Source organism: Anguilla anguilla, chromosome 9, assembly GCF_013347855.1.
Source record: "Anguilla anguilla isolate fAngAng1 chromosome 9, fAngAng1.pri, whole genome shotgun sequence".
NCBI classification, from domain to species: domain Eukaryota; kingdom Metazoa; phylum Chordata; class Actinopteri; order Anguilliformes; family Anguillidae; genus Anguilla; species Anguilla anguilla.
In genome coordinates, this window is record NC_049209.1 from 46023495 (window position 1) to 46039138 (window position 15644).

Sequence of the window (15644 nt, forward strand, 5' to 3'; positions counted from 1 at the left end):
TGGTCAGGGTCGTGGGGGGTGCTGGAGCCTCTCCCAGGGTGCATTGGGCAAGAGCTATTATCAATTTCTTATCAATAGTATCTTCTCAACACACCCTCACCGTACTTATAGTTTTGGCCCATTTCACCAGCCCTTTTCGGATAAGATTGGGGACCCCTGCCATAAAGCCTCACCAATTTATTTGTGGGCCCACTGTGGCCCCCCATAAAAAATAAAAATAAAGACCCCTAGAGGGGTGTGAGGGTGTGTGTGGTCAAAACACCTCGAGCTAGGGAAAATGTAGTTATCAGAGGGGCAGATTACTGTTTTGGAGTACAGCAAAGCAGAGCACTAGAAGGATGTTTTCACCGAGGCTCTGGATTCCATTCCTGCTTTGTTAGCTTTAGTCTGGGCGTGTGGAAAGGGGGCGTGGTCAGCTGTTTGGTGGTGTGGCTTTGTATTTATGCATGGTACAGTGGAATTTTATCAGATTTAAGTAGTCAGAAAATTCTTCCACCAGGATCCTGACCTTAACACCGAGGCAACCCAGCAATGATACCAGTTCTTGACACGGGGGGATCATGAGAAAAAAATTTAATTAGTGGAAGATGTTGCAGTGGTAACATATTCTCATATAGTTCTTACAATTTAACTTTAAACCAATTATTGTAAAATAAACAAATGTGGTATATTTTATATCCTTAAAAGAAAGGTATGGTAAACTTATAATTGAAAACAGAGGGCATGGAATCCATGAAGTACTGTGTATGCCATGTTGTCATCTACATTCCATCTCTCACAGATCAGTCATGCCAATGCAGTTCATGCAGGCAAAGTGGCCAACTGTAAATATGCTGTGAATCTGACATGTGAAACATACATCCATTATATAATTCAATTCTGAAGTCAAAGTTAATTCTTTTAATCCAAGGTTCAATAAATTTGACCTTCAAATAGTTTTTAAATTTAATTTGTTCAGCAATTGCATATATAAAACAGGTTGACAACCATGATCAGCTTGTTTCTCCCTTCTCTGTGTTAGACTCTTGATAACACAGCTAAGGACTAAGGACATTTGAAACCAGCCACTCCAATAATGGCATGTACTTATGAAGCACTGGCCCTTTCCTTTTTAAACCTCAGCCTAGGCATTCATACCTGTCCAGAAGGAGCTCAGGGCCCTAAACACAAGATTCCTCATCAGACTCTGAAATCGTAGTGAAGGAAAACAATTTCCTTAAAATGATATCAGTTCTACTCCTCGAGTTATGGTATATTTAGATGAAAGCGTCTGCCAAGTAAATGCAATGCAATGTAATGTATATTTAAAAATAGCGTTGGGAGAACTCACAGAGCACCATCAAAGCAGTTTCTCAGGGAAGGTTTAATAGGGTTGTGTCCTGTCACATAAGCATTCATTTAGCATATAAGTCCTTATGTAAGACTTTTATTGATTATGTTCAAACAACAGCTACTAACAGTGTCATAATCATAAGATTGTGATTACATTCTCTTGCTGTGGCTGAACTCTTATTACATTTCTCTGGCTTCGTTTAATACCCTTTACCTTTTTATGACAAGCAACAGGTGCCTATAGCTATGCTGAGCTGAGGGACACAGAACACACTCGCTATATGAAGACAAAATGTTTTCTAGGTTTTGCAGGTAGCTTACATATATTCCATCAACAGGTCCCCTCACTCTTATTATTACTGTACCGGATGTTGTTTTTGTGTCTTCTGACTGAAAATAATAAAAATATTATTTAAAAAAAACACCTTGGCACCTTCAGCTGGCAGCTGCTGCTTGAGTTTATATGGGTCAGAGTTCATCCCGTTCCCCAACTTTGAGCAAGGATCTGGGCCGGAAACACGACTCTCCCTGCATAAACAGTATCAAGTGGTATTTTTCTTTAGAGGAAGGACATTATGCCCGATGAGAAATTAAGAACGAATCCACATAAACAGGTAAACGCAACACCCCTGCACTGAAATTCTTCCACAACAGTACTATATAGATCATGGAGCAGGATAAAGTCTTGCGTAGCTGAAGTTGCATTACTAAAATGCCAACATTATGTTCCCTTCACCTGTGAAATTACACTGTATGTCAGTAGTGCATGGGCAATAAATCAAGTGCCTTAACCAATGTACTGAAACCACAGCAAGGTTCCCATCAGGTGTTTTATATTGAACAGAGCGCACAATGAACAATAGTATTACAGTACTTTACAGATTACTTTACAAGCAATGCGTTTCTGTCCAAGTTATTTCACAAATGTCACACAGGGTGAAATACAAATCAAATGCAGACTACGAATTCACATTAGGCACATAAAGCGATGAGTTACTCCTTTTTATTTACGCAAGTCTCACTTTCACATTTATAAACACTCTGAGGGCTCTTTTACGAACCTCCGTCAGTTTTAATCCATAAATAATAGGATTGAGAACAGGTGGGATTACCAGAAATTCTAAGGTCAGGAAGTTGTATAGATCCTGTGAGAAATCTCTTGATCCATATCGACTGTACATTGTATCAAAAAGTAAAGCAAATGTGAAATTAACTAAGGAAAGCAAATGTGGCACACAGGTTTGCATAAATTTGCTTTTGCCCTCTGCGCTCTTCATACAACTAGAAATCAACTTGAAGTAGGAAAAAATTATGAAAAGTACCATCAAAAAATACATTATGATAATTGTGGTTCCATAAATATTATTATTGATAGTAGGTTTACATGACAGCTTCACGATAGACCAGTTATCACAATAAAGTTTATCAATGTGGGATCTACATATTGGCATACTATTTGTCATCAATAGTGCTCCAACCATAGATAAAACAGGGAAAAGCCAAGAAAATAGCAGCAATTTTACAATAAGTGTATTTGTCATGATCGAGTGATAGTTTAAAGGCCTGCATATAGCAATATATCTGTCGTAAGCCATAACCGTTAATGTTGCAAATTCACACATAGTAAAGGAATAAATCACAAAAGCTTGCAAAGTACATAAACTGTATGAAATCTCAAAAGAATCAGAAAATAAATCACATAGGAATTTAGGGTAGAATCCAGCTGTTCCATACAGTCCGTTAATACATAGATTACACAGAAAGATATACATGGGTTCATGGAGAGTTTTTTCTAGGAGGATAATAACTATCAGTGTCAAATTGAATGTAATGATCAAAAGATAGAGAATAAGCGAGACAGCAAAATAAATATGTTTAACAGACGCTGAAGTTTTTGGTTTCGAGAGAGTGAATATTGTGTAATAGGATATATTTTCCATAGATTATCTGGTTTCTTTCAAAAGCTAAACAGAAAACAGTATAAATAATTACATTCACATGAGCGAAACTTCTTTCTTGAAATTATGTGTTACAGGTCCATGATGGGCAAATCATGATGAGCAAATGTTCTCTCCCAAATTTTGTCTCCCAAATTTGCAGAATGGTGAAAAAGTACAGATGCTCTGTGCTTATGGGGCCAATAGCCTCATAGTTTTAAAGATAAGGATTTTTTTTGTCTTCAAATGCTGTCCTTTTGTCATTGAGTGTTTTCAATGTCACAGGTCCGGTTATCTGTGTTGTTACCTGTTCCTACAGTACGTGGGCTGTGATTCCATGCTGGAAGAAAAGCAGCTCTGTCCTGCACTCCAGAAGTCACACTGAACGACTGCTTACAGTTTGTGGGTTTTAATATGCTATCCAGTCATTAACTATGATGTCCCTGAAGACCAAAGGACCTCTGAAGTAAGGTTAATGACCTCTTCTAGTCCCCAGACATTAAACCATTTTTGTTGGATTCAACAGTTTGGCTTCGGATAATCAAGCATGAGACATGCTGAAAGGCTCTCCTCTAATACGACTAAAAAATAAAATTTGCTAGTTACCATTAGCCCAATGTTTGTCTTCGTCAAACATGGAAGAATAAATAATAGGTTGTACAAATGTAAATAACACACCAAGGAGGCCCCGTGCTTCCTCAAAAGACAACCTTAAAAGCACTGGGCATGCTCCAAGTAATCGCAGTTCACCAATCAAAGTGCAGCACTTAAGTAACATGAAGGAAGCAGTCTTGTGCTGTCCAAATGTCATCCTACTGTAAAATATGGCAGTGGATCTTTGTTATGGGATTGTTTGGCATGCACAGAAGCTTAGGTGTTTGTTAAGGTCAGTTCAATTCAGTTTTACAGTGTATAGTTTTAAAGTAATCAGCAATCTCACCAGCAATCTCAACATATGAAAACATGGATTCATAACTATAATAATTGATATTCGCTCATATTCCCTGATATATCTTATACATTTTCATATACATATATGCTATGTCCATATTCCTCAGCATGTAATATTCCTTATATGTAGTATTTCAATTTACGTATTTTTGTAATCAATGGACAATGAACTTATCATGAAAATATTATTTTTCTTCTTATTTTTCTTCCTGGTTCACTGTTCTGAGCAACTGTAAGTCTTTTGCATGGTCTCAGAATTCTTCTGCGGAGCTCAGTAAGTTTTAATCCATAAATAATAGGGTTGAAAAGGGGTGGGATTATTAACAATTCCAAAGACATGAAATCGCGTAGACTCTGTGGGGTATCCTTTGATCCATATCGACTGTACATTGTGTCAAAAAGCACAGATATTGAAAAAATTGTTATGGTAAGTAAATGTGGTACACAGGTCTGCATGAACTTCAGCTTGTCTTCTCTAGAATTTCTACATGCAGTGATCAATTTCTTATATGAATAAAGGATAAAAATGGCATGTGCCATGAATGAAAGTATTACAATGAATCCAATTGCATTATTCAGTGTGGTAGGAAAACAAGAAAGCCGCACAATAGACCAGTTGTCACAGTACAGTTTGTCTATGTGAGACCCACATAAAGGCAACACTCTTGTCAAAGCGATCATAAGAACGGAACAAAACAAAGGATGCAGCCAGCAAAATATTAGCAACGTAACAACAGCCTGGGTCGTCATTATAGAGTGATATTCTAATGGCCGACATATGGCTACAGTCCTGTCATATGCCATCGCTGTCAGTGTGGTAAAATCACACATAACGCTGGAATAAATCACAAATACTTGAAGTAGACATCCACTATATGGAATGTCACGTGAGTCACTGATTATGTCAAGCAGGAATTTTGGATAGAAACCTGAGGTTCCATATATTCCATTGATACACAAATTGCACAGGAAAATGTACATGGGCTCGTGAAGTGTCTTTTCATGAAGAACAGTGATAGCAAGACTAAGATTGAAAAATAACACCATAAAATATGCCAGAAGAGCCAGTGAAAAATATATATATTTGCTTTCCTTTGTTAAATTAAGTCCAGAAAGAGTGAATGTAGTGATGTTTGATGAAAAAGCCATTGCATGCAGTCTGTCACAAGTTGAGCCTGAAAAAAAAAAAAAAAAAAAAAAAAACGATTTCAGCTTATCCAAAGGCAAGGTGTCTGTCCCATTTCTGGGATTATGAAAGTTAGCAAATATTAACAATACATGGCAAATAGTGGTGTGACAAATTACTTGTGTGAAGTGCAAACCCCATATATGCCAAACAATTTATCTATAAATCCTAAATGCCATTAAATTCTTCTATTAAAACATTTTAGCCACAGTTTATACTGTATCATTGCATCAAGATACGTATGGGCCATAAAGATCCAAGAACATGAAAACTAGTCTATATACAGTATGTGGCTTTCTTTGGTAGAATTTAAACATCTACAAACTCTACTGACACTCTCGGTCAGAGAGCCTCTTTAATCCTCTCTACTTGTTCAACACTAACAAGTTTTCAAGAGAAGTACCTTTTTTCTTGCAATTATATGTGTCCTTTTCTTCTTTTCCTGACTCTTGCTGACTGACTTCGGGCTACTGCTGAAAAGGTCTCTCTCTCGCAGTGTAAGGCGGGACTTAGAGTTTTAAAGTATCGTTATTCACGCTGAACGCTACTGAATGATAGCGCAACTTGAAATACATCTCCCATGACGCAGGCGATTGTCCATCTGAGAAGACAAATCATGTTGAAGTTGAGTCCTGAAGATTTAACATTAATAATGTTAAACCAAACAACTTGTTGCATGCTTGCAATATAGGAATATTCTGAGTACAGTTTTAAATGCAAATGCGACAATATTATGGCACAGTACAGCCCTGCAATTAATATAGCCTGGTAATGTTCATAGAGAGTGCAAAATTATTTCCTGGATGGAATTGATTTTCCCATTTGTAGAAATGTTTTTCAAATTTGAAATAGCTTGAAAATTTGGAAATGTAGTACACCACAAACAAAACTTTTTAAATAAAGCTTAGAAACTTCACAACATTCTCATGGAAACACAGTACAACTCAACAACATAGATATTGCTTTACCTTCCACGTGCTCTTCATGTGTCAATACTGTGTAAGCAGACTATTTCTGACTGTTGAACATTCATATTTAAGCTTTGAAACAATGGGAGGAGCTTGTCTGCTTTCAAGGTATCATGTGATTTATTACCATATTCCACAACTGCTGTGGTAATAGGTTCCTTGGCACATTCCTAGCAACCAGTGTGTTGTGTGAGACCCCGTTGAGGATTAAGTAGTAATATCTGTGAATAACAGGGTTAAAAAATCAGCCTAATATTTATCCTTTAGACAATTCAGACATTGTATTCTTATGTGAGTAAATAAAATAACAAATGTGTATGTCCGGGTGGCACAGTGGTGCAGCGGGTAGCACTGTTGCCTCACAACAAGAATGTTGTGGTTTGAATATTGGCTGAGGGCCCTTCTGTGTGGAGTTTGTATGTTCTCCCCCGTGTCTGCGTGGGTTTCCTCGCACAGTCCAAAGACATGCAGGAAGGCCAATTGGAGACTCTAAATTGCCTATAGGTGTGAGTGTGTGAGTGCGATAGACTGGCAGCCTGTCCAGGATGTATTCCTGCCTCTCACCCAATGCATGCTGGGATAGGCTCCCCCACGACCCTGCTCAGGATAAGCAGGTATAGATAATGGGTGGATGTGTATGTCCTCATTTTTTTAGCTTATGCTTCACAAATTAACTCAATTTTATAATTACTCCAAGGTAGAAAAAGTGTTATGAATATGTTTATGAAATGACAAATTCTAACACAAATTAAATTAAAAAAATAAAAATAAATAAATTAATTAATTAATTTCTACTAATTGGAGGTTTCGAATCCCCGGTTCCATCTACTTCCCTCCCTTGCAGGACGCCCCCACCTTCCTGTTCACGGAGAGACACCACACACATACGAGTTACCCCAACCCACCAATCTTAGGCAAGACAACTGCAGGAATTCCCCACACTCATGCGCAGTCACACTGCACACACTGATCTGCACGCTGGTTCCCCCCGCCTTATCTCGTTTTGGGGTGGGGGGTGGGGGTTCTCTGTCCCTCTCAGTCATCTAGGGCAGTCTGGGAAGGCTCCCAGGCATGCACGCTCAAGAGCAATGATTAATTTGCCGGATGCCTTAATCTAATGCATGCACAGATATTTTGAACATTGGAATGCACTATACTGTAAGTACAAACACATGAGTATGACCTCTGACCTCAAGTCTCCAGGAACTACATCATGCCACTGCTCCACAATCAATGTGAATGGATAAAGCATTTGCACCCACACGCAAGGGCCATGCAGCAGGGTAGCACAATAAGATTACGCACAATTTGTTTTTGCTGGCGTGAAAGTAGTCTTGTATATACGCTTCTCTGCATTCTCAAGAGGTTTCAGATAATCAAGCATGAGGCCAGCTAAAATACTTCCCTGTAATACTACTGAAAAATAAAATTTGCTTGTTATCATAAACCATATTTTTGTGTTTGTCAAACATGGAAGAATAAATAATAGGTTGTGTAAATAACACACCATGTGCTTCCTTAAAAGACATCCTTATAACCACTGGCCATGTTCCAAGAAGTTGCATTTCACCACTCATAGTACAGCACTTAAGCGACATGAAGGAAGCAGTCTTGTGCTGTACAAATATCATCCTCGTGTAAAACATGGCGGTGGATCATTGATGTTATGGGATTGTTTGGCATGTGCAAATCCTGGGGTATTTGTTAAGGTCAGTTGAATGAAGTACTGGACCATGAAATTTTGGCCAAAAACAAACTGACCATGAAATTACTGTTTTGCAATGGCCAGCTCAGTCTCCAGACTTGAACTTGATCGCAAATTATATTTATAATCCCCCTTTTGATCACTAACGTCATAAAATTCTAGACAAGACCATTCAGCAATGTTACCCTTGGGTGCAGAAAGTGTTGAAAACATTTTACAAAATACATTTTATCTAGTAAAAACTATGAATATACTGCTTTGATCTCAAGTTTATTAATTGATTGTCAATATAAAGAGTATCTACCCGTGACTATTAATGATAATGAACTTTACTCCATTTGAAATTTCCCAGTATATTTGTATGAAATCCATACTATCAATATTATGTCATTCTTGAATAATTTTTTAATGTATATAGCCACTCTCATTCATACAGTTGCATGCTTGTATTTCAGAATGTATTTTAAAAATGTGCTGTTTTACAGTATATAGTTTTCCAAGTAATCAGTAATCTCACCAGCAATCTCGACATATGAAAACATTGATTCATAACTATAATAATTGATATTCGCTCATATTCCCTGACATATCTTATACATTTTCACATGGTATGACCATATTCCTTAGCATATAATATTGCTCAGCATGTAATATATCAATTTATGCATATTTGTAATCAATGAACAAATGAACTTATCATGAAAATATTATTTTTCTTCTTATTCTTCTTCTGGGTTCACTGTTCTGAGCAGCTGTAAGTCTTTTGCATGGTCTCGGGATTCTTCTGCGAAGCTCGGTAAGTTTTAATCCATAAATAATAGGGTTGAAAAGGGGTGGGATTATTAACAATTCCAAAGACATGAAATCGCGTAGACTCTGTGGGGTATCCTTTGATCCATATCGACTGTACATTGTGTCAAAAAGCACAGATATTGAAAAATTTATTATGGTAACTAAATGTGGTACACAGGTCTGCATAAACTTCAGCTTGTCCTCTTTAGAATTTCTACATGCCGTGATCAATTTCTTATATGAATAAAGGATAAAAATGGCATGTGCCATGAATGAAAGTACTGAAAGGAATCCAATCACTTGATGTAGTGTGGTGACAGGAACACAAGAAAGCCGCACAATAGACCAGTTGTCACAGTACAGTTTGTCTATGTGAGACCCACATAAAGACAACAAACTTGTCAAAGTGATCATAAGAACGGAACAAAACAAAGGATGCAGCCAGCAAAATATTAGCAACGTAACAACAGCCTGGGTCGTCATTATAGAGTGATATTCTAATGGCTGACATATGGCCACAGTCCTGTCATATGCCATCGCTGTCAGTGTGGTAAAATCACACATAACGCTGGAATAAATCACAAATACTTGAAGTAGACATCCACTATATGGAATGTCACGTGAGTCACTGATTATGTCAAGCAGGAATTTTGGGTAGAAACCTGAGGTTCCATATATTCCATTGATACACAAATTGCACAGGAAAATGTACATGGGCTCGTGAAGTGTCTTTTCATGAAGAACAGTGATAGCAAGACTAAGATTGAAAAATAACACCATAAAATATGCCAAAAGAGCCAGTGAAAAATATATATATTTGCTTTCCTTTGTTAAAATAAGTCCAGAAAGAGTGAATGTAGTGATGTTTGATGAAAAAGCCATTGCATGCAGTCTGTCACAAGTTGAGCCTGAAAAAAAAAAAAAAAACCGATTTCAGCTTATCCAAAGGCAAGATGTCTGTCCCATTTCTGGGATTATGAAAGTTAGCAAATATTAACAATACATGGCAAATAGTGGTGTGACAAATTACTTGTGTGAAGTGCAAACAACATATATGCCTAACAATTTATCTATAAATCCTAAATGCCATTAAATTCTTCTATTAAAACATTTTAGCCACAGTTTATACTGTATCATTGCATCAAGATACGTATGGGCCATCAAGATCAAAGAACATGAAAACTAGTCTATATACAGTATGTGGCTTTCTTTGGTAGAATTTAAACATATACAAACTCTGCTGACACTCTCGGGCAGAGAGCCTCTTTAATCCTCTCTACTTGTTCAACACTAACAAGTTTTCAAGAGAAGGAGCTTTTTTCTTGCAATTATATGTGTCCTTTTCTTCTTTTCCTGACTCTTGCTGACTGACTTCGGGCTACTGCTGAAAAGATCTCTCTCTCGCAGTGTAAGGCGGGACTTAGAGTTTTAAAGTATCGTTATTCACGCCGAACGCTACTGAATGATAGCGCAACTTGAAATACATCTCCCATGATGCAGGCAATTGTCCATCTGAGAAGACAAAGCATGTTGAAGTTGAGTCCTGTAGATTTAACATTAGTAATGTTAAACCAAACAACTTGTTGCATGCGTGCAATATAGGAATATTCTGAGTACAGTTTTAAATGCAAATGCGACAATATTATGGCACAGTACAGCCCTGCAATTAATATAGCCTGGTAATGCTCATAGAGAGTGCAAAATTATTTCCTGGATGGAATTGATTTTCCCATTTGTAGAAATGTTTTTCAAATTTGAAATAGCTTGAAAATTTGGAAATGTAGTACACCACAAACAAAACTTTTTAAATTAAGCTTAGAAACTTCACAAAATTCTCATGGAAACACAGTACAACTCAACAACATAGATATTGCTTTACCTTCCACATGCTCTTCATGTGTCAATACTGTGTAAGCAGACTATTTCTGACTTTTGAACATTCATATTTAAGCTTTAAAACAATGGGAGGAGCTTGTCTGCTTTCAAGGTATCATGTGATTTATTACCATATTCCACAACTGCTGTGGTAATAGGTTCCTTGGCACATTCCTAGCGGCCAGTGTGTTGTGTGAGACCCCGTTGAGGATTAAGTAGTAATATCTGTGAATAACAGGGTTAAAAAATCAGCCTAATATTTATCCTTTAGACAATTCAGACATTGTATTTGTATGTGAGTAAATAAAATAACAAATGTGTATGTCTGGGTGGCACAGTGGTGCAGTGGGTAGCACTGTTGCCTCACAACAAGAATGTTGTGGGTTTGAATATTGGCTTAGGGCCCTTCTGTGTGGAGTTTGTATGTTCTCCCCCGTGTCTGCGTGGGTTTCCTCCCACAGTCCAAAGACATGCAGGAAGGCCAATTGGAGACTCTAAATTGCCTATAGGTGTGAGTGTGTGAGTGCGATAGATTGGCAGCCTGTCCAGGATGTATTCCTGCCTCTCACCCAATGCATGCTGGGATAGGCTCCCCCACGACCCTGCTCAGGATAAGCAGGTATAGATAATGGGTGGATGTGTATGTCCTCATTTTTTTAGCTTATGCTTCACAAATTAACTCAATTTTATAATTACTCCAAGGTAGAAAAAGTGTTATGAAAATGTTTATGAAATGACAAATTCTAACACAAATTAAAATTTTTTAAAATCAATTAATTAATTAATTTCTACTAAATGGAGGTTTCGAATCCCCGGTTCCATCTACTTCCCTCCCTTGCAGGACGCCCCCACCTTCCTGTTCACGGAGAGACACCACACATACGAGTTACCCCAACCCACCAATCTTAGGCAAGACAACTGCAGGAATTCCCCACACTCATGCGCAGTCACACTGCACACACTGATCTGCACGCTGGTTCCCCCCGCCTTATCTCGTTTTGGGGTGGGGGGTGGGGGTTCTCTGTCCCTCTCAGTCATCTAGGGCAGTCTGGGAAGGCTCCCAGGCATGCACGCTCAAGAGCAATGATTAATTTGCCGGATGCCTTAATCTAATGCATGCACAGATATTTTGAACATTGGAATGCACTATACTGTAAGTACAAACACATGAGTATGACCTCTGACCTCAAGTCTCCAGGAACTACATCATGCCACTGCTCCACAATCAATGTGAATGGATAAAGCATTTGCACCCACACGCAAGGGCCATGCAGCAGGGTAGCACAATAAGATTACGCACAATTTGTTTTTGCTGGCGCGAAAGTAGTCTTGTATATACGCTTCTCTGCATTCTCAAGAGGTTTCAGATAATCAAGCATGAGGCCAGCTAAAATACTTCCCTGTAATACTACTGAAAAATAAAATTAGGTTGTTATCATAAACCATATTTTTGTGTTTGTCAAACATGGAAGAATAAATAATAGGTTGTGTAAATAACACACCATGTGCTTCCTTAAAAGACATCCTTATAACCACTGGCCATGTTCCAAGAAGTTGCATTTCACCACTCATAGTACAGCACTTGAGTGACATGAAGGAAGCAGTCTTGTGCTGTACAAACATCATCCTCGTGTAAAACATGGCGGTGGATCATTGATGTTATGGGATTGTTTGGCATGTGCAAATCCTGGGGTATTTGTTAAGGTCAGTTGAATGAAGTACTGGACCATGAAATTTTGGCCAAAAACAAACTGACCATGAAATTACTGTTTTGCAATGGCCAGCTCAGTCTCCAGACTTGAACTTGATCGCAAATTATATTTATAATCCCCCTTTTGATCACTAACGTCATAAAATTCTAGACAAGACCATTCAGCAATGTTACCCTTGGGTGCAGAAAGTGTTGAAAACATTTTACAAAAGACATTTTATCTAGTAAAAACTATGAATATACTGCTTTGATCTCAAGTTTATTAATTGATTGTCAATATAAAGAGTATCTACTCGTGACTATTAATGATAATGAACTTTACTCCATTTGAAATTTCCCAGTATATTTGTATGAAATCCATACTATCAATATTATGTCATTCATGAACAAGTTTGTAATGTATATAGCCACTCTCATTCATACAGTTGCATGCTTGTATTTCAGGATGTATTTTTAAAATGTGCTGTTTTACAGTATATAGTTTTCCAAGTAATCAGTAATCTCACCAGCAATCTCGACATATGAAAACATTGATTCATAACTATAATAATTGATATTTGCTCATATTCCCTGACATATCTTATACATTTTCACATGGTATGACCATATTCCTTAGCATATAATATTGCTCAGCATGTAATGTATCAATTTATGCATATCTGCAATCAATGAACAAATGAACTTATGATGAAAATATTATTTTTCTTCTTATTCTTCTTCTGGGTTCACTGTTCTGAGCAGCTGTAAGTCTTTTGCATGGTCTCGGGATTCTTCTGCGAAGCTCAGTAAGTTTTAATCCATAAATAATAGGGTTGAAAAGGGGTGGGATTATTAACAATTCCAAAGACATGAAATCGCGTAGACTCTGTGGGGTATCCTTTGATCCATATCGACTGTACATTGTGTCAAAAAGCACAGATATTGAAAAAATTGTTATGGTAACTAAATGTGGTACACAGGTCTGCATAAACTTCAGCTTGTCCTCTTTAGAATTTCTACATGCCGTGATCAATTTCTTATATGAATAAAGGATAAAAATGGCATGTGCCATGAATGAAAGTACTACAAGGAATCCAAGCACTTGATGTAGTGTGCTGGCAGGAACACAAGAAAGCCGCACAATAGACCAGTTGTCACAGTACAGTTTGTCTATGTGAGACCCACATAAAGACAACAAACTTGTCAAAGTGATCATAAGAACTGAACAAAACAAAGGATGCAGCCAGCAAAATATTAGCAACGTAACAACAGCCTGGGTCGTCATTATAGAGTGATATTCTAATGGCTGACATATGGCCACAGTCCTGTCATATGCCATTGCTGTCAGTGTGGTAAAATCACACATAACGCTGGAATAAATCACAAATACTTGAAGTAGACATCCACTATATGGAATGTCACGTGAGTCACTGATTATGTCAAGCAGGAATTTTGGGTAGAAACCTGAGGTTCCATATATTCCATTGATACACAAATTACACAGGAAAATGTACATGGGCTCATGAAGTGTCTTTTCATGGATAACAGTAATAGCAAGACTAAGATTGAAAAATAACACCATAAAATATGCCAGAAGAGCCATTGAAAAAAATATGTATTTGCTATCCTTCGTTAAATTAAGTCCAGAAAGAGTAAATGTAGTGATGTTTGATGAAAAAGCCATTGTGTACAGTCTGTCCCAAGTCGAGCCTGCAAAAACATGAAAACAATTTCAGCTTATCCAAAGGCAAGATGTCTGTCCCATTTCTTGGATTATGAAAGTTAGCAAATATTAACAATACATGGCAAATAGTGGTGTGATAAATTACTTGTGTGAAGTGCAAACAACATATGTGCCAAACAATTTATCTACAAGCCACAGTTTATACTGTATCATTGCATCAAGATACCTATGGGCAATCAAGATCCAAGCGTATAGGCTATTTAGTGTATGTGGCCCTCTTTGGTAGAATTTAAACATCCGCAACCTCTGCTGACAACTCTTCAATCCTCTGCACTTGTTCAACATTAACAATTTTTCAAGCAAAGTATCATTTTTTTCTGGAAATTATATCTGTCCCTCAATGAACAAATAAATTAAAAGACCATTTTAGGCCAATAATCCTTTTGAGCTGATGCATTTTAACAATCATTATGATCATAGTGTAAAGATTCATTCAATTCATTCAAATGTTCAATTACAAAAAATAATGAACTTAATGTCAAAACGTATCTCGGCTGAAACTATTTTTTTTAAAAAGATGGCCATTTTTTCAGTTTGATACAATAAAAAAGGGACAATATCAGTTAGTCTACACCGGGTAGACACTAAATTTTCTTGTCTCTTGCTCACTGACTTCGGGCTACTGCTGAAAAGGTCTCTCTCTCGCAGTGTAAGGCGGGAATTAGAGTTTTAAAGTATCGTTATTCCCGCCTAACGCTACTGAATGATAGCGCCACTTGAAATACATCTCCCATGATGCAGGAAATTGTCCATCTGAGAAGACAAAGCATGTTGAAGTTGAGTCCTGTAGATTTAACATTAGTAATGTTAAACCAAACAACTTGTTGCATGCGTGCAATATAGGAATATTCTGAGTACAGTTTTAAATGCAAATGCGACAATTTTATGGCACAGTACAGCCCTGCAATTAATATAGCCTGGTAATGCTCATAGAGAGTGCAAAATTATTTCCTGGATGGAATTGATTTTCCCATTTGTAGAAATGTTTTTCAAATTTGAAATAGCTTGAAAATTTGGAAATGTAGTACACCACAAACAAAACTTTTTAAATTAAGCTTAGAAACTTCACAAAATTCTCATGGAAACACAGTACAACTCAACAACATAGATATTGCTTTACCTTCCACATGCTCTTCATGTGTCAATACTGTGTAAGCAGACTATTTCTGACTGTTGAACATTCATATTTAAGCTTTAAAACAATGGGAGGAGCTTGTCTGCTTTCAAGGTATCATGTGATTTATTACCATATTCCACAACTGCTGTGGTAATAGGTTCCTTGGCACATTCCTAGCGGCCATTGTGTTGTGTGAGACCCCGTTGAGGATTAAGTAGTAATATCTGTGAATAACAGGGTTAAAAAATCAGCCTAATATTTATCCTTTAGACAATTCAGACATTGTATTTGTATGTGAGTAAATAAAATAACAAATGTGTATGTCTGGGTGGCACAGTGGTGCAGTG

The 15644-nt window shown here is 37.4% G+C and overlaps 4 protein-coding genes across 6 annotated transcripts; all 4 read right to left on the minus strand.

The window, feature by feature from the left end:
• Positions 1–2022: 2022 nt before the first annotated feature.
• LOC118235424 (putative olfactory receptor 52P1) lies at positions 2023–3401 on the minus strand. Its single transcript, XM_035432728.1, has one exon. The coding sequence runs from the start codon at positions 3270–3272 to the stop codon at positions 2340–2342; it is 933 nt and encodes a 310-aa protein (XP_035288619.1). The 5' UTR covers positions 3273–3401; the 3' UTR covers positions 2023–2339.
• Positions 3402–3867: 466 nt separating this feature from the next.
• Positions 3868–6406, minus strand: LOC118235423 (olfactory receptor 142-like). The gene is made up of 3 exons (XM_035432727.1): positions 6375–6406; positions 5810–6007; positions 3868–5395 (listed from the first exon to the last, which is right to left on the minus strand). The coding sequence occupies exon 3, from the start codon at positions 5367–5369 to the stop codon at positions 4395–4397; it is 975 nt and encodes a 324-aa protein (XP_035288618.1). The 5' UTR covers positions 5370–5395; positions 5810–6007; positions 6375–6406; the 3' UTR covers positions 3868–4394.
• Positions 6407–8338: 1932 nt separating this feature from the next.
• LOC118236300 (olfactory receptor 142-like) lies at positions 8339–10781 on the minus strand. 2 transcript variants are annotated; one of them, XM_035434551.1, is made up of 2 exons: positions 10751–10771; positions 8339–9779 (listed from the first exon to the last, which is right to left on the minus strand). In XM_035434551.1, exon 2 carries the CDS (start codon positions 9751–9753, stop codon positions 8776–8778), a length of 978 nt encoding a protein of 325 aa, XP_035290442.1. In that variant the 5' UTR covers positions 9754–9779; positions 10751–10771; the 3' UTR covers positions 8339–8775. The 2 variants fall into 2 exon arrangements, 1 of the variants encoding a protein (XP_035290442.1); XR_004767013.1 differs by lacking the exon at positions 8339–9779 and adding an exon at positions 10032–10383 and having other exon boundaries at positions 10751–10781.
• A 1976-nt stretch (positions 10782–12757) lies between these two features.
• Positions 12758–15330, minus strand: LOC118236277 (olfactory receptor 4E1-like). Of its 2 annotated transcripts, none has more exons than XM_035434495.1 (2): positions 15301–15318; positions 12758–14146 (listed from the first exon to the last, which is right to left on the minus strand). In XM_035434495.1, the coding sequence occupies exon 2, from the start codon at positions 14118–14120 to the stop codon at positions 13140–13142; it is 981 nt and encodes a 326-aa protein (XP_035290386.1). In that variant the 5' UTR covers positions 14121–14146; positions 15301–15318; the 3' UTR covers positions 12758–13139. The 2 variants fall into 2 exon arrangements, 1 of the variants encoding a protein (XP_035290386.1); XR_004767009.1 differs by lacking the exon at positions 12758–14146 and adding an exon at positions 14660–14933 and having other exon boundaries at positions 15301–15330.
• Positions 15331–15644: the final 314 nt, after the last annotated feature.